General features: G+C 34.5%; 2 protein-coding genes and 1 long non-coding RNA gene across 3 annotated transcripts; 2 read left to right on the forward strand and 1 right to left on the reverse strand.

The window, feature by feature from the left end:
- Positions 1–420: 420 nt before the first annotated feature.
- Positions 421–2,475, forward strand: LOC136819844 (uncharacterized). The gene is made up of 3 exons (XR_010848489.1): positions 421–569; positions 1,075–1,242; positions 2,237–2,475. It is a non-coding gene; the product is annotated as an uncharacterized lncRNA (long non-coding RNA).
- Positions 2,476–9,453: 6,978 nt separating this feature from the next.
- Positions 9,454–11,038, forward strand: LOC136819911 (neuromedin-U receptor 2-like). The gene has a single exon (XM_067076179.1). It carries the CDS (start codon positions 9,459–9,461, stop codon positions 10,587–10,589), a length of 1,131 nt encoding a protein of 376 aa, XP_066932280.1. The 5' UTR covers positions 9,454–9,458; the 3' UTR covers positions 10,590–11,038.
- A 2,285-nt stretch (positions 11,039–13,323) lies between these two features.
- On the reverse strand, positions 13,324–19,715 carry LOC136820005 (arylsulfatase I-like). The gene is made up of 2 exons (XM_067076274.1): positions 19,064–19,715; positions 13,324–14,745 (listed from the first exon to the last, which is right to left on the reverse strand). The coding sequence occupies exons 1-2, from the start codon at positions 19,682–19,684 to the stop codon at positions 13,543–13,545; spliced, it is 1,824 nt and encodes a 607-aa protein (XP_066932375.1). The 5' UTR covers positions 19,685–19,715; the 3' UTR covers positions 13,324–13,542.
- Positions 19,716–22,075: the final 2,360 nt, after the last annotated feature.

Genomic DNA, 22,075 nt, shown 5'->3' on the forward strand with positions numbered 1-22,075 from the left:
TTTTGACATAATTTCAGTGGTTTATAGACTAGTTTTTGACGAATTTTAAGAAAAAACATCGATTTTTCGCCAAAATCCTCCGAGATGGAGTGCAAAAAAATTTTTTTTCGAGATTTTTGAATTTTTTTCTATTAACCCATTCTATTGACAGCATTTTGCACAAAAAATGAAATTCTAAAACCCTTTACTTTGCTGAGAGTAAGCATTTTTATAAAACAGGTAAAATCGAAAAAACACCACGACGGAGTGCAAACTCCAGCCTCGTTTGCAATTTTGTCCAGGATAGACTTTTTAAGACCCGGGTTTCCATAATCAGCATAAAATTTCCGTTCCAACGATGTATAACAATCCCATTCACCTTCTGGGTTAAGCAAAGTCGTCTATAACTCGACATATTGAATTCTGCTCCCAGACTATTTGGGGAAACTTCCCTCAAAAGAAGAATAACGGATCAGTGAAAAGTTTGAAAATACATTGTATGGCAAACATTAGTTATAATGTGGAACATTGGATGAATTACCTGCCAAATGATAAAAGTCAGGAATTCCAAAGCCCCCTTAAAGTTTTGGGTAAGTGCATATCCAAAGGCTTTCGGCGAGATATCTTCAGTATGTCTTTGTGGATATTTTACTGTAATTTTATAAGAGATTGATTTCTCTATCCTTTAAATGTTGTTTTTAAAATTTCTTATATTTTAGGCCTCGAAATCCGTTTTAGTTCTTGTACTTTTATTCTTATGAACGGTATTTTATACGAGAACAAAACAAACTATATGAGAACACATGGCTTTAGTGGCCAAAATATTAAGAACAATTCAAGAACATTTTAAGGCTCTGCTGACTCTATAAATACCCTTTTTTTTAAAGATTACACAAAACTACTCACAAAATAGGAAAAAATAAGAACATTTTAAGAATATTTTTGGGCTTAAATTTCACAAACCTAATAACATCCAAATGCTTCAAACATTCTTGTCGTTCTTATAAAAAACGTGTACGCGTAGCTAGTTTAAATTGTCCGGCAAATTGGAGTAACAGTAACTTAAAATGGAAAATGTCCTTATTTTGAATTAAGGTACCACAGATACAGTTGAGATATTGGAGATGTTGAGAAAGAAAATGAAATTTATACCTGATCATCTATATTTGATTTGCCACCAAAATCTCATTGGAATGGATTTCGATATATGGGAACTTTATGGCGAAAGTTATTACATTGAACCTTGTACTCGAAAGATGCAAGGTTGGTTAAAATTTCCATCATCTCGCTAACCCTTATTTTGGATGATAAACTTAAAGGGATTATCAGATGATTTTTGATATTTAGCTTAGAGATACCTTTTATGGTCCTAAGAGGTCCAAAGCTGGGATAGAATTTGAATTTTCAAATTTTTACTGAAAAACAAGAGAAATTTAACGTAAAGACTGTGTAAAGACTAATTTTTAGAGATTTCAAAGTCAAATATGTCAGCTTTGGAAAAAAATTGGGTCAAAAAATTCAAAGGTGTCTTTCTGGTCCATAAAAGGTATTTCTAAGCCAAATATCAAAAATCAGATGATACCTTATCGGCCAAAACTTAGTCGGTCTTAAGTTACTAAGTTTTGGCTTGGTGACTAAAATTAGGGCCGCCTAAAAATTTGGGCCGACTAAAATTTGGGCCGACTAAAAATTTGGGCCAAATTAAAAGTTTATGATTTAGCTTTCCTTAACCCACTTTTCATATCGGTATTACTTTAACAAAGAATTTACGAATATATGATTTTTAGTCGGTCTTAATTATTAGTCGGCCCTTGGTGACTAAATTTTGACAAGTTTGACTAAAATTAGGGCCGACTAATAATTAAGGCCGACTAAAATTAAGGCCGACTAAGTTTTGGCCGATAAAGTAATCCCTTTAAATATTCAAAGAAGGCCCGGGATTGGCTAAATGGATTTTTTAATTTTTTGCACAATAATGCAAAATGGTAATTCCCAAAATTTTACGGAGCCCGATTTTCGAAAAAAATTTCCGGTCACAAGATTCGAAAATATCCGGGAAAAAGCAGTTTTCGTAATTTTCACGAGATTTTATCATTATTTTTCCTAATATGTTTTTTTTTGTTGATTAGGCAGGTAGGTCCATAAAAGTAGCACTTGTTTTTTTTGGGTTAAAATCTTATTTATTTTTCATCTTTTGACTTTCTTTAAAAAAAGGTCAGCTAACTTACAAACAATCATAGACAATGATTTCTTTTAGAAAATCCGAAGACTAACTTTGAGGGGAATTGAAATATCAAAAAGGATTCAAGATAGCATTTTATCACTGGATCACTTGGTTGAATTACAGCTTGGTCGCATTGGCTACAAATTCATTGAAGAACTTCAAAAATGTGGTAATCTTAGATATTTAAGCTTTGATGCAAATGCTCTCTTTTTCAGAAATGTTAAAACATTAACCAATTGGGAGTCGTTAGAATTCCTCTCAATTTTCAACGTCGGAGGTGAATTTGATTTGTGAAGATTTCTATACATTTTGGAAGATGGTGTACGGGCTTCCATCACTTAAAGCCCGTGTCACATCTTTTGAGAATTCGAATTTTCCTTCCCAAATCTAAAAGTTCTTAACATGTATCAATGCATAGATCTAAGACATGAGGATTTTAAATCCCTTCTGAAAGGTCTTAGAGATATCGAACATCTAAGTATTGGTAGCTGGTACATTGAAAATGACATTTTCAACCAGCTTGAGAAATTTGATAAATTAAGGGCTCTGACCATAGTGAATTTTTCATAATTGCCGTGTTTAAAATGTGTTTTCTGACTGATGTAACCAACAAAACTATGGCATGTTATACATTTTCTGTTAGACAAACTATTCCTGAATCTGAAAATTCAAAAATTGCAATGAAAAAAATTGATGAAGAAGAAAATGAAGACTTTTGCGAGGAAGAGTATTTCAACTTTGAAAAGCTTAGTTTCGGCGAAGAAAAAACATTTTGAAATATTTTTGGCAGTAGATGGTGTATCTTTTGCCGAACAATAAAAATTTTTGCGGAAAATTTTTGTAAATGCTTCTTTGTCTCGAAATCTTCAGAATAGTGGTTTTTCATCAATTTTTCATCGGATTTTGCTTAAAAAAACAGTCATAACTTTTGACACATCTTTTTAGAAAAATTTTCCGCAAAATTTAAAATAGTTCAATTCTTTGCGGACAGTGTAAAAAAAATTTGAAACAAAAAGGTTAATTACCCATTAAAACTTAGCACTTTTTATAAAATAAGGTGGTGCAACATATTATTAACGTCTTTTTAAAGTTCATAACGTCATTTTTGCAATTAAATTCTTAATTACTCTGAAGGGATTTGATATTAAAAAGCAATTTATAAAGGCAATTCTTTGTTAAAAGTGTTAAAGAACCTAAAACATAACTTTTATGTTCAAATACTAAAATCAATTTTCCGACTATGGTCAGAGCCCTTAAAAGTGTTGAATTTGAAGTGCGCTCGTCAAAGTTTTTGATGAGAATGTTAAGAACTGTTCAAAGAAGATCAGGCGCCAATTAAAGACACTTGATCTTGGTTGGATGAAACTTATTGAACTTGAATTGCTGATTGAATGATGTCTCTACTTGGATAAGCTATATCTTATCGAATGTATCCTGGTTATACCTACCAATTCTCCATGAAGCTGAAGGATTTTCTGAACTTAAGATATTCCATATCTCCGGGTTTTATTTAGGAATACATTCAAATACCCAAATTATATTATTATATCAAATCAGGTGAAAAAAGCTAATTCAATGGCTGGTCTTATCAGGCGGACCTTCACGTACCTCACTCCAGAACTGTTTCGAAAACTGTACGTAACATTTGTCAGACCACACTTAGAATACGCCCAGGTTATCTGGTCACCAAAACTGAAAAAACACGCGAGATTGATAGAAGGTGTTCAGCGACGCGCATCTAAAACAGTTGAGACATGTGGACAGCTAAGCTATGAAAATCGAATGCAAAGAATCGGAATAACTAGTCTAAAATACAGACGCGAGGTAAGTGACATGGTTGAGATCTTTAAACATCTAAACTACTATGACAAATCTTGCATCCCTAAGAAATGTAACCAACGAGGGAGACCTATGAGAACGCAGGACTCTGAATTAGTAGTAATCTTGGGGAACGATGGTGTTCGCGGTCCGCAGAGTAACTCCCTATACTATCGGGGCATTAAGCAGTGGAATAGTTTGCCTTCTAAAGTAGTCAACTCATCCTCAGTGGAAGAATTTAAAGAGACCCTTAGTGTGGCCTGGAAAGCTAAAAAGTTTGAATATGATTGAAAGTGTCACTATTGTTGCATACCTGTCTATATTAACAATGTAAATAATTAACCCAAAATGTATGAGCGATTCATAGAGGCCCATGTGTCCGCACGGTGGCCTGCGAATTTGTAAAACAATATTATTTATTATATTTGATCAAATCGCAAGATTTTTTTCTTACGTCATCATTGCAATAAAAAATTTGTTGATTGTGTATTCTGGATAATTTTGAAGGTACTTTCTTAAAATGTCTTGAATTTGATAGTTGTTTTGGTACTGGTTGGTCATTAACTGACCCAGCTGGCACACAACGTTGTTTTAACGTTCAAATAACATTATTTTGGACGTTATGAATGTCACATGGACGTTGTTTTGACGTTGTGTGCCGTCTGGGGACTCTCAAATCATGAAATGTTTGTTGAAATATCAACATTTGGAAAGGTTAGCTATAAATAAATGTTTCTTATCGGGCAAAAGAATAAACTATTTTCAGCAACTCATTGAAAAATCAAACATTGACTTATTATTACGTGTTTCATCAATGTCATCACCAATAAAAAGGACTTAGTTGTAACATGGAACGAAAGGATGCTACTGCAGATTACAAGTGTTCATCAAGAATGTTGTGAGTTTGTGTATTCGCACTTTTGAGGGGAGGTCGTCATTAGTCCGACACTTTCTAGTCCGACAGTAAAATAGTCCGAATCTATAAAATAAAAAATATATAATATAAAAAGTATTTTTTTCACTAGGACATGCACCTTTTGAGGACGGTAGAGTGACTGAAAAGATTACGAGAATTCATGACCCTTTTAGGGAATCGATTTTTTATAGCTCGTAATTTTGTGACGCTTTCAGGTACTCTTTTGATAATTTTTAAGGATTTTTTTCAACTTTTATATTGAATGTTTTATACTTTCATATAAATCCACTTTTGATAGACACAATGTAAATATTATGTATCATTAAGTTCAATATTATTAAGAAAATTCAATCAACTTTTCCAATCTATCATTATCATTTACAAATACACTCTTTTTTTAATAACGATACGGAAAAAACGGGTCGAGAAAATAGCCAAAAAATTAAGAATATGCTAAGAATATCACCATCATGGAATTTTGCTACGCAAGCTAATAATGCCATTTTTGAGCATTTTCAATTATATATTTTCAATAACCCCCAAGTGCTCACTCCTTTAACAAAAATGTCATTTTATGCTTGAGACGTATGTACTAAATGTTAAATCTAGTCTGAATTAGGATCCTAACCTAAGAATGTTGTAAGAATATTCTAGGATGATTTTCCCAAAAAAGTTAAGAATATCCTTCTAAGAATAACCTTCTGATGAATAAATGGATTTACACCATTCTTATAAAAAAGGTTGTAGTTTATGCTTATTTAGATTTGTTGATTTTCTTTGAGTTCAAGAAATTTTAGTTTTTTTTAGGTCAGAACATTGATTAGGCCTGATTAGGCTCAAAGAATGAAAGTTTTCTTTGAAATTTGGTGCTGCAGGTGAAAATCTTTGGTCTGAGAAAGCTCAAACAGCTTTAAAAGCAACCCTAAAAATGTCAGCGTTTTAGAAAAACTGCACAATTTTTTTGAGTTTGAGCTTAAGTATGCTTATAAACATTATGCTTATAAAAGAATAAGAGTGTAGCATTTCTGTTCCTTTATCATTTTATGATGAAGATTTTTGCATGATTAGCATAAGTTTTTACCTAGTGTCTAAAACCAATAGTAGCAAATTGGTATAATATCACATGTTCAAAATTTTCTCTGACTGTTGGTTAAAAGTTTTTTTATAAAAGAACAAGCTGTATAAGAACATTAGGTTTCAATCGCCAAAGTAATAAGAACAAATTAAGAACATATAAGGATTCATGGACCGCATTAAAACACCCAATTTCTTAGGAAATTACCCCAACACAAACAAAATTGTGAAATTAAAAGCATTTTCAATTTTCAGGACATTTTTATGCTTGAAACTAAAAAGTTTAGAACACTCAAAGTTCCCAAAAGTTTTGGATGTTCTTATAAAAAACATGCGTAGGCCTTCCAGATTACATGGAAACCACAATCAACAATATTCTCATACAATTTACAACATTCCATGAAAAATGAAGTCTTGAAAGCATTGTTTGAAAATTACTGGAGAGAAGAGAATAAAGGGCTGGTGGTTTTGTTATTTTAGTTTTGCTTGTTGTTGTTTACTATATTTTAAAGGTCATGTATGACTGATCTTTGCTCAGTTCAGTTTGGAGTTTATCTAAGAAGAGCTGATCATATATCCATACCCAGCTGGCACACAACGTTATTTCAACGTTCATCTCTAACGTTATATGGACGTTACGAACATTACATAAACATTGAATCAACGTTGTGTGTCAGCTGGGATGGGATTGGGAGCTTTTTGAATGAGATTGCGTAAGTATTGTTTTTTTTTCGGTAGATCAAAACACCCCTGTCTCAGTAATCTGTTGTCCAAGTTTTAAGGCTTAAGGCTTTTTTCCAGATTTTTCAAAGGGCTCTCACCGGGTCTGTCACATGGGATGAGGGTGAATTTTGATAATTTTGTAATTAAGTCTTGCGAGAGGATATGGCAAGACTATAGACTCGTCAAGGAAGAGGAGGAGCTATAAGGCTAGTGAGGATTTTCTGAAAAGTTCATCCTTTTCTTATGACATTCAGGCTAAATCCCCCAGTAGACAGAATGTCGGCAAGTTTGAAATTTCTTCTGATATGATTGACGTTTTAAAAACATTCATAAGACTTTTGCGTTGCTAACCTTGCTTGATTTCGCAAAAGAAATAACCTAATCCAATTTTCCAAGATTATTGATGAGATTTTTAGTTGACTTAACGAACTAAAAAAGGTACTTATTAATTTTCCTATGATTGTGTGAAGGTCGTACATAAACATACTAAATGGTGTTGTCGAGAATCGCTTAGATTTTGGTTTTTTCGAAGATGAACATTGTCTTTTGAAGGGATTTGTTTCAATTTTGAGATCAATGTAATGAAAAAATCCTTTGATTGAAGTAATTCGAAATTTTCAGAAGATTTGTGCTTGGCGACTGACAGATTTTCGGAAAATAACCAAATTTATATTCTAAGAGCTGAAATTATTATTTTTGAAGATTCGAGAACGCACATGATTTTTGATTGGAAGACTTCCAATATAAATGGTTTTAACCATATCAAATCGGTTAATCCAACGGATTTTTACAATAATTCCAACTCTTTGTTGAAAACTTTAAGCTTTAATTTTCAGTTCATCGACATTCGGCAGGTGCCACGAATAAACCTCAGAGTTTGCAACTCTGAAAGATAAAGTTATATTTTGGAACGAATTAATTCTTTCTCAAATGGACCGTTTGAAAGTTTAAAAAAGAAAATATCAACTATAGAGTGAGTAATATTCTGTAAGAAACAACTTCCTCTGAAAAGAATACATTTATATCGGCAACAATTTTGATAGAAGAAAGTGAAAATAAATAAATCTAGCAATCTAATATTGTGGGTTACAATTAGAATTCTATAGGTTTTGATACTGCCGAAGGTGAAAGTCTTAGTTTTATCGGTACTGAAAGGTTTCAGGGTAGATAGATGAAGTGTAGTGTGAGTTCAGTAGCATTTTTTACGTTTAAAGGTTTTATTTTTACATAAGTTCTCGTTTCATATCAGACACATATTTCATATCAGGACAGTATCTGCCTATTGTTATATTATGCTGATGCAAGCAAAAAAATGTTTCTTTTCCTCTTTTTGACCATACTTGCTCCACATCGTGTCAATCAAATGTGAAAAAGTTTGTGAATCAAAATTGATGAGTAAGCAAACGATATCACTCTTATTTCTTTAAGGAATTTTGATAGAATCTTTATTTTTCGACCACAAAATGTTAGGTGTATAACGAGGTAAATCTATTTTTGAAAATACACCAATTTGAAAGAACCAATCAGTCATCACTTTATAATTGCCCAAAAATATAAAATATTTTTCTTATATAGCATCTGTATAAATCCTACTTAATTAAATTTCAAAACAATGCATTCATCGAGTTTAATTGGTTGTCAATTGCAATTTAATCTAAGGTGGCATACAGCTTAATGAATATATAACATCAATTAGTACCATGCAGAGTTGAAAGAGCCTTAATACTTACCACCTACTTAGGGTTCATAATCAAGAAAAGCTGGATTAATCTAAGTCTCTACCATATTAGAAACTCGTTATGCTTATCCAAGCTTAGATGGAGGAAGCTTCTTTTTGAAGATTGAGTTTAATAATGTTTTTCTGTTAAACAAACACACATTAAGTTAAGAGTGTATTTTCGGTTAGCTCCGTTCATTCATTCTCTGGGTTGACCTTTTGGAGGGTATATTTAGTGGTTGACTTTTTGATTTGTTGTGGTTTGGCATTTGTTTGACACCCCCTTCTCGTAGCCCTGGTAGGATTGTTTCAGCCAGTGGGGATAGAAATAACGAAGTGAAACTCGATGGGGATTGATATTCCCATATCTTTTACATGGCTGGGGATTTCAATTCTTTTGTTTTCAAGTCAGAAAATTCAGTGTGAATGGGAAAAACAGCAGTGAGGATTGATTTATCTGATTATTTTCAGTGGGGACAAAGATTGGAGTATAATATTCCACCGGGGACGATATTTTCGCCGATTTTTCCAGTGGGAAGGGGTTCCAGTGGGTCTTTGAGAGGGGGTGTTGTTTGATCTACATGTCCAAATGTCCAGGCTTGACAAAGTGTGTAGTATCAGATTATATTGTTACTGTTGTTTATACTGCTTGTTCACTTTTTGGTTTTTGATATATTATTTCTTATACTGAGATTGTTAAGGTCGTTTCAAGTCCTAACTTTAAACCAAATCTATCTCATTTAGCTAAGATTTTTGGAAAGTTTTCAAGATCGATTTCGCCAGTCTTTCAAATTGAATTGTCCTCAAATAGGGAAGAATTCAGGGGATCTCACTGTAAGAATGGTTTGGGGATTTTGACACGTTTTGACTTAAGCTTATACAGTTTTAGTTGGACCATCACTTAGTTTTACCTACTTGTAGTTTATTTTAGGGGTACTTTTCTGATTGTACCAATCATTCATTTTAATCGTACATCTTTCATTTCAAATTCAATCTAGAAGAACAAAATGGCAACCAACTTTAGTTTGAACTCAAGCATGACCACACAATCTCCTTCCACAACCACGGCAGCTATTGTTAAATCATCACAACAATTTACTGACCTGGATCTGATATTAATGGTCTCATATGCTGTTGTTTTTATTATTGGAATATTTGGTAATACCTTGGTCTGTTTAATGTTCAAATTGTCAAACGGTAAACTTAAAGTCATGGAGTATATCATTGTTTGTTTGGCAGTAACAGATCTTATAGCCAGCATTATAAATCCAGCTTTATACACTTATTGGCAGATCACCAATCAAGCATGGCATTTCGGATTCATCGGGTGTAAATTATCCCCGATTGTAAACCGATCAATAACTAATGTGTCATTCGGGATTATTATGTTGATTAATATAGAGCGTTGTATAGTCATTACGAGACCGTTCCGCCCGAAAATGAAAAAGAAGCAAGTTAATATGGCTATGTTAGGAATAGTAGTCATTGCTATTCTACTCGAGACACCGTATATTTACCATATTGACTTAGATAAGGGTATCTCGTGCCGAGTACCTAACAGTACCGTTCCAAGCTTCGCATATCCCGCTATAACCATCATTGTGATGAGAGCATTGTTATTTTTCATCACTTTTGTGACGACTTTTATTTGTATATACAAAGAACTTTACGATCCGGAAGCGATCTTAACGATCAAAGATAAGAAACGAATGGAGAACAATAAGACTGTTTTAATCATGTTAACGACCATCGCTGTTGTGTTTATATTGTTGGTTTTCCCGCGAGACATTTTGCACGTGATCTACATCATATCGTGGCTTGATATGGATGGTATTCCGTTTACGCATCTCTTACGTAACATTAACGCCACGTTCAAAATCTTACACATGTGTAATAGCGTGTGTAACGTATTTATCTACGCCGGCCTTCACCGTCGATTCCGTCGTGACGTAAAACGTAAAGTTTCGAACGCTATGTTGGCACGGACAAACGCTTTTAGAGCGGCCTCTTTGAGAATTAGAGGACAGAGTGTGTTGAAGGCGCCCGATGTGGGTAAAGAGGCGCTGAATGAGAAAATGAGCTTTGATTACGATATAGATTCTTGGGAATGGGAAGAAACATCTTCCTCGACTGTTTGATTTAAAAAGACTACTCTGTATATACACTTATCAACCTTTGATACATTAAGAGACTGGGTTTGAATTTACAAGGAAGGAATGACGTCAAAATGTCTACAACAACGAATTTTGATGTCATTTAATCGGTTGTTCATTACCAGCCCCCTCAAATGTCTACCGCACAGTTTAGTGTCGACAGATGTATATTTCTATGTTAAAGAATTTTCATAACGTGCTTTACACATACCAAATACACAAAAGAAAAACTTTTCAGAGCCTAAACGGTTTACTTTTGAGAATTTGGAAAAGTCGTTTTTCTATTAGTAGCTAGTTTTAGCCCGAGTCTACTTTGAGAGTTTCAAATATGCGGAAGCACCTTTACTAACCTGCTATATTGAATTTTATTTAAGATTATGTAAAAAATATCCCAGCAAATTATATTAATTAAATTGAAAAATTGAAATAACATGAAAAACTATTTTAGTACATAAACCGTTGAACTCTTTTTTCGCGTCTTCCAATTTCTTCTAACTATTATAATTAGCTTATATAATTCTGAGATACAAAATCGTAGGACTTATCTAAATATGAGGAAACCTCAGCCCCAAAATTTGAGCAAATAAAAAACAAGAGAGAAATGGGTGTGGTCTTTTGCGAAATTTCGCAATTATAGAGCTCTAACACGTGGAATCCACCCCCTTCTCATCATAAGATTGAATTTTTTTTGTAGCAGCAATCCCCCCCCCCATAACTGCGGATGAGCTGGAGTTTTTACAAGCTGGGATGCGATTTTCTTTGTGTGTATTTTACGGAACAAGCACACCCGATATGTTATACCTCCAAAAAATTCTCTAACCCCAAGTTCCGAAGTCCCGAGTTGAACTATATCAATATTCTCTCCAAAAAAAATAAACAGCCCAGGTCCCGAGGTCAATCTTTTGAACCTGGATAAGCAATGCCAGGTTTTAAAATCAACAAGTTTAGCTGAGACAGCTTATTTTACAGCTTTAAAAGCTGAGTCATTAACAAAACACTAACCTAAATATTTCTTGATCTAGGCATCAAAACCCTATACTATTCTCAGTCAGACCCATCCTTTAGCGTGGTTTGAAAATTTCAAATCTTATTGGCAGCTAATGACGTCACCAAGAAAAGTGAAAAATCTTAGGACATTTTAGAAGGTCCAATTAACGAAATTTTAAAAACGTCCCATATTTTTCGTTATTCATTTTTTAAAATTTTGTGCGCAGAGGTTTATACTGAAAATTAACTTGCGATTGCAGGTGTTGTCTGGTGGTTCTAAGTTCTAAGTGGTCACAATTCTAAAATAGTTTAAGTCCATCAAATAAACATCAAAAATCTCCAAAGGGACTGGTCCATCGCATTGTTGCCCTAGCACAAAATGAAACGATTCAAAAAATTTTAAATACGAATTACAGAAAGGTTCGAATTTAAAAGAGTATTTTGAGTCATCTAAGTAAGTAGTAAGTTTGCGACTGCAGTCGGAGGTGACCCGAAGGCTCATTTTTCGATAGCTATCCACCCAAAGGTAGGGAAAGGCGCCACTCTTTTTCCCTGGATTGCTCCACTTACCCTTGATCATTCTCTTAATTGCTGAACATCAAGCAGAGAGGCATTTAAGTACCATTTTGAGAATCTTTGGTATGACCCGGCTGGGGATTGAACCCACAACCTTGCATACTGGAGTAGTTTATAAAACGACTGGAAGAATCCGGTGTTCCGGCCTTATAGAATCCCCGGCTTACGCAGAAACTTGCGTAGCGAGAACAACAATTTATCAAGCAACAAAAAACTCTCAAAACAAAATCAACTCAAATGAACAATTTTTAACACTCAAATCCACACACATTTTTTTTAAAGGATTTTTTTTCAGCGGGAAAAAACTATAATTGCAATATTGACGCTTTTCTCTCGTTTGGAGTTAGTGCACAAAGCTTTCTAGACGACTAAAATTGTTCCCTCCATTACTTTTTGCTTTATTTTCACTATGTCTGAATTAGTCGTCTAGCTTGCTAGACTAACAACCTTGCGAAACAGTAGCCGGATGCTCTACCACTGCACTACGGTCATCTAAAAAATATTTGCCCTACCCCTTTTTTTTTCTTTTCAAAATTATTTTCTGATTAGACTCTGTGATAAAGCCATACTCTTCTAATAAGTAGATACATTTTCACAGGGAATGGTCTCACCAAACACAAAGTATCAAAACACACATGAAAAGAGATACGACAGCAATATGTAATGATTCAAAAATATTTTCTAATTCTTTAAAAATGAAAACAAAAAAATCTCAAAGATATCTTAGATGTTATCTGAAAAAGCTAATTAAAATTCAGAAACAAGTAAAAAACATTCAAACCAAAAAAGAAATATCACCAACTCAGCGGCAAGGACAAAAGTGACAAACCGGCAAATCAGCCCAGCGACAAAACAAACTGAACAAAAATGAAAAAAAAATTAAAAAACTAAGCCAAACCGACAAATAACAATTGACAACCAACAAAAATATAAATTTAGTGTAGAGAAAACTGAGTCATACAGATTTCCAAGATTTCATGCAACTATCTCACATATTTTTCAGCCAGTGGGGGTAAAAGTAACGAACTGAAACTCGATTGGGATTGATATTTCAATGTTTTTTTATGGCTGGGTATTTAAATTGTTTTCTTTTCAAGTCAGAACATTCAGTGGGGATGGGAAAAATAGCATGATATTTTGCTGTGAGCATTGGTTTCATTTGCATATTTTCATTGGGGGAGACAAAGCTTGGAGGACAATTTTCCACTGGGAACGATATTTTGGTCATTTTTTCCATTTTTTCCATCATTATGACTTCTTATGATTTGTGAAAAATGAAGGAAGGTCTCAAGTTTTTCTAGACTTAAAAATTATATTCAGAAATCCTTACAACTTTGAAAAATATTTTCCACAAAATATTAAAGTTCCGACATTTTTAATTCTTTTTCTGTTTTAAGTTCATCTCTTTGCTTTTTCCACGACAACACAAACAATAGAAAAGAAACAAAATAATTACCAAAAATCCGAGTAAAATTGAACCAATATCGATCAACAATCTGACCCTCATCATTTTGGCAAAACTTTCAGTCGGTACTTCGTTTAGATCGGCATCATCGGCAAGCCATGGGTGTGCAAATCGGCAATATTCTTCAGGGATCGGTGTTCCCGAGCAATCGCCAACTACCGTCTTAGTGAGGTTCCCGATTGCCATTTTATAATATTCCGACATCGGTGGACTCTTTCGTTTGATCTCATCCAAGGTTTTCAGAATATCAGCCACAATCTCTGGATGGCCACCAGCAATATTGTATCTTTCCTCGACATCTTTTTCCAAGTCGAATAACATGAGTTGCGGACCAATACGTTTCGAATAAGATAGAAATAGCAGGAAATTGGTTAAAGCCATTCGATATACCTCAGCTTTTCTCTCACCCCAAACAGCATCAAAAAGCCTACTTAACTGCTCATAAATGACTCTTGGAAAAATTTGGTCATCGCTGGTTTTGACATGGTCTTCCGTCGGCTCAGTGTAATGGTAAGGATCTCTAACATCTCCCTGGATCAGCTTGTATTTCCCCTTAATGTAAGCGCTCATACGTGCCTTGTCATGTGTTTCATCTGGCGAGTACAACTCAACAAGCACTTCATCTCTGACGCTTTCACCAGCCTTCAAAGCCTCTGATTGGTCAATACCATCCAGATTCAAATCCTCAACCAAGTGTTTCGAATCAGCCCACGAGAGAAATGTTGGAAGCCAATCACTGATATGCATTTTATGATGAAATTCTCGACCGCCTTTTCCAATATATTTTCCATTACTCAAATCACGAACAAATGCTGAAGCTCTTATCCCACCTTCAAAGACCGTAATCTTGCCAGATCTTAAAGGTTGATTAAGAGCACCAAACCAGACAGATCCACCATTATCAGAGCTGACCACAATGACAGTATCATCACCTAACTTTTCTTGAGCAGCTTCGGTCAACCTGGCAATAGCCTTATCAAGACCAACCATCATACCACAGAATTGTCTTCGCCAGAGATGAGGGATATGTGTGCATTTGATGGCATCTTCGGGTTCTGCTTGTAGTGGTGAATGAGCAGCAGTGAAACTGACGTACAAGAATAACGGATTCTCCTGAAACAATGAAAAACATTTTTTGTTATCAAGAGTTTTAGTTTCGTTAAGAATATGTTTGTAAAAGCTTTCGTCTCTGTCTGTCTTGAGACACAATTTCGTGAGATTCACACAGATTAGTAAAGATTCTCATAAAGGTAGAGTAGTTCGGAAAGCCATAAATTGTATTCATAGCGAACGTAGTAAGCGTTTTCAAGCGTAAGCTGCAGCAAAATACAACGACGTGGTTTTACTAATTTACACAATTTTTAGCCCTTTAAGTGCCACGGTCCTTTTCTCCAAGTTTTTTAAGAAAATCGCTAGTTTAAACTTTAAAGATCTTCGGAGTTAGAAGCTCGTTCATAGCTCATTGGATAGCTTAGATTCTCCTCTTTCTTTTGAGCGCCTTCGGCGCTGCCCGATTTAGGATGGGCGGGGTCGACACGGTGGGCAGTGACTAAGGGTGGGGGAGGTTAGGGGAATTAAAACATGACGGAAAGGTGCCCAGTGGTAAAACTTCAAATTAATTTGCTAGAAGACAGAATAAATTAAAACAGGGCCAAACCTGGAGGTTCTTGGATCACTCGTTGAACAGAAATGGTCAAAAAATAGTCAAAATCTTACATACAAAAGTGGATTTTTGTCAAATGTTTGCATTTTTTTGACTTTTTGATTTGAAATCTCGCTGGAAAGACTCACTTTTTTATTTTATTTTGCTTGACCAAGAAGCACGATCCAATTCCTACGAGTAAGATATATAGACCATGTCTAATACTCGACATTGGCACTTTAAGGGTTAAGATGTTGTTGTCTCAATGACATAGTGATAATTTTCAACCAGGATTAGGGCCCTGGTAAAAATTCTTGAAAAAGCTCTTGAAAAGATCTTATCAAGAAACTATGCTTATCCTTTTTCAGTTTCTTACTACGAACGTGCCAAGATCTTTCAAGATCTTTAACGATCTGATAAGACTTTTTTATAAGTTTTGAATAAGATTCTTGTCCACTACAGTGATTCAAGATCTTGACGGAATCTTAAATAAAACTAAGTCTACGACTGCAGTCGGAGGCGACCCGAAGGCTCCTCTTTCGATAGCTGTCTACCCGAAGGGGTTTGCGCCACTCTTTCTCCCTGGATTGCTCCGCTTACCTTTTATCCTTCTCATATTTGCTGAGCATCAAGCAGAGTGGCATCAAGTACCATTTTGAGAATCTTTGATATAACCCGGCTGGGGGTTTAACCCACAACCTTGCGCACCGTAGGCGGATGCTCTACCACTGCACTACGGTCGCTAACGGAATCTTACTACTATCCCCGTTGAGTTATTGAATAAGGGCTGAAAGCTTCGCTCGAGTAACAGCATTCAACTGATGACCTCGTGAATACTCCCCATTGATCAACTATTTCATTAATACAGTCAATGATAACAAACACACAAAAGAAAAGCCACTTACCGTATTTCTAAGCTGACCAAAAACTGATTCGTAAATACTATCCTAAGAGATTGCTCTCCTTGAGTCTAAAGACTGCTTCTTATGAAAAACAATCATAACCAGAAATTTACGTGTTTTTAAAATTCTTAAAACAAACTTGATAAGAGCCTCTAAGAATCTTAAAGCTTCTTTGCACATAATAGTTAGTTACGATTTGGAAAGTCTCTTTATAAAAACTTTATAAGTTACGCAAAGAATCTGAAAGCATTTTATAGCTCAAGATTTCGTAAGATTCTGCTTAAGAACTTAATAAGAACTAGCCGTATGCGTTGCGTGTCCCAATCAAGCAAATCACTATACATCTATAAAACTCTAACGGAAGAAAGATAGCCGCCGATTGATGATAAGACTTTGATTTTATAAAAGAAATGAGAAAAAAGTAACATTGCATTGCAATTTTTAACCACAATTAAGTAAATGGCTTAGAAGAATTATATTTTAGATCTTTTTAGCCATCGTGGCTAGCCATCGTGGCTGGACATTCGTGGGTGACTTAAAGTTTTGAAAGTGAAATGCAGGGAGCCGCTATTGTAAACAGAAAGTTTTAAAGAGCATCTAAATAAGAATTCTTCAAAATGAAAAATAAAATTTGGGAAGAAGGTTGATTTTAACCCATCCAGCTCCAAAGTTCCTGTATAGAAAATAGTATCTTGGGGTCTCAAAGTTAGTCTAGTGGTAGGAAATCTGCATAAGGTGCGAAAAGATGATGGTTCAACGCCACGAAGAGGAGGCTTTGTTAGATTTTCGAAAACTTTTTACAAAACGTTGTAAACACACATACGTCTTAGTGTATTAATTGCCCCCGCAGGAGCGCAGCGACGAGGAGGCACTCATAGCTTCACGCATAGATATTGGACTGGAATCTCGATTTTTTGCGAATTGTTTTTGTTTTTGTGTTTGCGTCGTAATCGGCTTTCCGGCAAATTAAGTGTTCCGCAAAAATATGGCGGTAAATTATACAGCGGTAAATGTTATACATATTTTCATATTACGTTAAATATGCTATTACCATTATTGCGTATTACATTTTATCAGTTTTGATTTAGCATTGAAAAGCTGAAGCGAGTGTTATAAATGCAAATTATAGAAAAAGTATAGTGATTACACGAATTACAATATTACTTCTGCAAATCAAAACAAACAAAATGGCAGACTGGTTATGATGATGAGCTGATTCATTGACTGGAAAAAGTGTTTTGTATGTCAAATTTTGTTTCTTGTCTTTGAAACTGAATACTAAATACTGTAATTTAGTCAGAAGTTCATTTCAGCAATGATTTCAATTCTTTTTCTGGAGTCTTTACTGTAAAGAAGTTTGCTCAAGTTTTCAAATGTACATTTGATATTTTTGTTCAAACTGTAATTAATCTTTGTCTGTTATTATATTAATAACTAGCTTTATTGTTTATAGAGCTTCTTGAGCTTTAAAGACCATCATATGGTCGTAACTCGAGAAAGTCCTTCTTAACTTGGTAAAACAAGATACCGGCAAAGTACAAAAAAGTTGAATGTACACAAAGTTGAATCCAAAAGTGGTTGAATGTGTTGAATGTCAATCAATGTTTTTTTTTTTGGTCTTCAAAATAGATTTACCTCACTTAGAGTGTTTTCACTTTTTGTTCAGTGTGGTAAATCTATTTTAAAAACCTGAAAAAAGTTTGTTTACATTCGTTTAACTTTGCATGCGCACGTTCAACTTTTTCATGCAGTTGTGATAGCCTAAATAACTTACGCTCCACGGGTTTGGTGAAATAGCTCCAATTCTAGCTTTCCAAGTTAAGGCATTTAACGGTGGTTAGACTAGGCACACAGACAGTCATACAGGAACACCATAAAGTGACATTTCAGCTTGGAGAAAAGATTGCATCATAAAAAAGTACTATGCACTTTAAAAAAAATTAGGCACATTTCAACTTTTCGACTGTACGTCTGAATGGACCACAATGACATTCCTTTATTTTTCTTTTGACTGCAATCACAGTGTATGCAAGTGGAGCCCAGGCTTTAACTAGGATTGGTCTATTTCAGATGGCGCAGAACTTTTTGATAAATTTCATCATCTTATCATCTTACTATTGTTTATTAGGAAAAGTAACAAAGAGAATTGTTGAAATATATAGCAGCCAATGAAAAATAAACAAGCTATTTCTGACTGGTTACCTTGTTGATTTATTCACCGCTATATATTTTGCCTACAATCTAAGATGTCTGCAGCATTATCCGAAAAGGTCTATTTAGTGAATGATCATGACATATATTGTTGTAAGAAAAAACAAACAAACAAGGAGATGTGAAGGTCAATGACACCATGATTTTCGTATTATGTTTTTGAGAAGCTTTTCCAGCTTTTCCTTGAATTTTATTAAATTGTCAAGCTGCATGAATTCTTCAAGTATTTTGTTAATGGGATATGATTTTTTTTTCGACCAATCAATAAATAATTAAATCAATCAATTATTCCTGATTATTTTTTATGCTTTAATTTTTAAAGCATTAAAAGCTTTATAAGTGCATGATATGACCTTTCTGTGGGGGCATTTAGTGAGAGCTATGACTAGTATATAGAATAATAAATTTTCTTACTATAAATATGCGGGAAGAATCTTGACAATTCTTAACAATTTCTTTAAAAAATCTTTAAAGATCTTTTTGTTGGAAGACATTTTCAAGATTGCCTAAGAATCGTTGTAAGATCTTACAAAGATTTTTTAAGTTTCTTACTTGTTAAAGATCTTGAAAGATCTTCAACGTTCTTTTCAGATCTTATCAAGAATTTTTACCAGAGGGGGGTAATTAGGCTTCGTTTTTCAATAGAATGAAACCTTTTTAATTGAAATTCACAAACCTTTTCTTGCTTGTGTTGATGCATCCTTTCGATTGCAGTATCTGTGATCATTTTCGTTGCATGTGTCATATTCAATTGATGTTTATATGTCCCATTCTCATGAGCTTCTATCCAATCCAGGCTTTGGAATTTTCTATATCCAAGCCACACAGATTTGTCATAGCTGTCTAAATCTCCCATAAAAGAACCAGTGAATGACTCAAATCCTTTCCTAACAGGAAGTTGCTTCCACTGCGCATGCCCGAGATGCCATTTACCGACCATATGCGCTGAATAACCAACTTTACGTAATAGTTGAGGCATTGTTGGCATTTCATCAGGAAGTCCTGAGATGGAATCCGGAAACATTGCGAATGTCAGGCCAGTATTTCTAGCATAGCGACCAGTCAGTAGACTAGCTCTTGATGGTGTGCAGGTAGGCTGAACATAATGACTTTTCAGTTTGATTCCTTCACCAGCAATTCGATCGATATATGGAGTAGGGATTGACGTGTTTCCGTTGACATTGTATCCAAAATCTGCCCAACCAACATCATCAAGTAAAATATATACGATGTTTGGTCCTTTAGCCATGGCGACATTAAGTGCCAATAATAAGCTAACTAATGTTAGCAACTGCATTTTTAGATATATATTAACCTATTGCGATTCTAAAAGAATTGAAAAGAGGTTTAGATATAACTAAGACAATATAGTTATGTCAGTCATTTTCCCTATTTCCTACGCAAAAAAACCTAGCCTCAAAATATTTCTTTCGCTTCATCATGGGAATACAGAAATCCCAATAAAATCCAAAATTTATTTTTTCTACGATCAATTCATACATCGCAAATTCCTTCAAATTTTGGTCAAATTTCTACTCTGAAAGAATAAAGAATCGAATATTTTCAATCCGGTAACTGTGAAACCTCCGCGGATACTACTTTTCCCTAAATGACAAAAGAGCGTGAAACTGAGATTCGATAATACTCTAGACGAAGGACTCATTTCTTTGTGGAAATTACCACCAAAATATTCGATTCCATAGATTTAAAAAGCCCAAAGTACTAGATATCGTGCTTTGGCTGAAAAGTGTGCCGAGGTTAGGTAAGAAATCCTTCCTAGGTCACGTGACATTACAATAGTATTTCAGCGCTTGACAATTAAGAAGCTTTGCAGGTTTTCGAAAACAATAGCAACAATTTTCTTTTGCGATAATCACTTTTTTTTTTTGCTTCGAAGAGCTTAAAACACCTTCTTTCAAACGCCCCTCCTAAAAGCTAAAAATAAATTAATCAACGTCTTGGGCGTTTATTTAAAGTGATACGGTGTTTATGTTACCACTTTTACCGATTTCTCCTTATGTTCTGCATTATCATCACCACCCTTTTTAAAAATTTTCATGTCCTTTTAAACCCTATAACTTCCCTGGCTAATAAAATTTACAAGTTTTCCATCAACCGCCCAATATGCACCGTCCCACGCCCCTGTGTAAACAACCAGCACAACTATATTTGACATCTGACGACATTTTAGAATCGGCAAACATTCGTTTACAATACAATACAAATACAGCAATAACGCTACCTCTCTATCTCTTAATGCCAGAACATTCGCATAAAATAACTCTCCCATATTATTAATACGAAACCTGAGCCTAAATAAATGTCTTGCCCATTTTTCTCTTATTTCAGTTTCGACAGTAGCAATTTTTCTTCTGCAACAAGTTTGCTTTCTATAACAATACAAGTTTCAAACACCAAATATGAATAAGAAAATGTCGTTCTACACGATCCTTGATGCAAAATGTCGTAGATTACCTCAATTTTGCAATTTAAGTACCTATGTCCTAATTGATCGTTAATGATATTTTAGGCTTTGACAAGATGGTTACGACGTCCAAAAATATTGCAAGCATAACGCATCAAATTTCAGATGGAAATTTAACATCTGAACTGTTTACAAACGTGTGCATTTTGCAATGAGGAGTACTTTTTTTTACAAATTTGTTTTGTTAGATAAACAACTCTATCAAATAGTCGTGATTTTATACAAGATAAGAGAGCTCTGTGAAGGATTTTATTTTGAGATTTTAGAGGCGATATTTTGATGCGATTTTCATTCAAATTTGTATGAAAAGCATTAAGGGGTTCAAGCAATGGTTTGTGAATCATAAAGAGATCCTTTGTTGATACTATGTGTGCATTTTTGTCATCTTCCTCCGGACGACCAGAAGTTTTAAAGTTCTCTCGATAATTTGACTTCTTCTTTCTATAGTGGTTGGTATAAAGGAACCAAATCAACTTACTGCCTTAAAACAGCCCCTTTCTCACAGGCGCAGTTAGGACTTTTTCAGCCAGTGGGGTAAAAATAACGAATCAAAACTCGATGGGGATTGCTATTACCATGTTTTTTATAGCTGGAGGTTTTTGAATTTCATTGTGTCCGAGTCAGAAAATTCAGTGGGGATGGGAAAAATAGCATAACATTTTGCAGTGAGGTTTGCTTTATTTGATTATTTTTAGTGGGGACAAAAATTGGACGATAATTTTCCACCGGGGACGATATTTTGGACAATCTTTTTAGTGGGACGATATTTTGGACAATCTTTTTAGTGGGAAGGGGTCCATGAAGGTCTCTGAGAAGGAAGTGTTAATATGAAAGGTTTATTGATTACCTTCCTCAGTGTAAGATGCATTATTTCGTGGACAATAAGAGGGTTCCCATTTCCATTTCCCGCAAGCACTAATATTATACTCCATTCCAATCTTATGCCCGACGTTAGTATTCTCTAATTCTTAATATTCGTTAATTTAGTCTCCTAGGACTAATGTATGAATTAAGAAAATTGTTGAAATAATAGAATTCTAGTACATAGTCTGATGTCTTTTCTATTCATGTTCTTTCACGCAGAAATTGTTGTGGTCAATGACAAGATAAGACTTTGACCACAAAATTTCGTTGATTTTTGATTTATGTTTATTTCTTATGGAATTTTCTTTATAAGATCTTTGCTTTGTTATTTATAGCTTA

This window comes from Clytia hemisphaerica, unplaced genomic scaffold (assembly GCF_902728285.1).
Source record: "Clytia hemisphaerica strain Z4C2 unplaced genomic scaffold, Clytia hemisphaerica genome assembly, whole genome shotgun sequence".
Classification (NCBI taxonomy): domain Eukaryota; kingdom Metazoa; phylum Cnidaria; class Hydrozoa; order Leptothecata; family Clytiidae; genus Clytia; species Clytia hemisphaerica.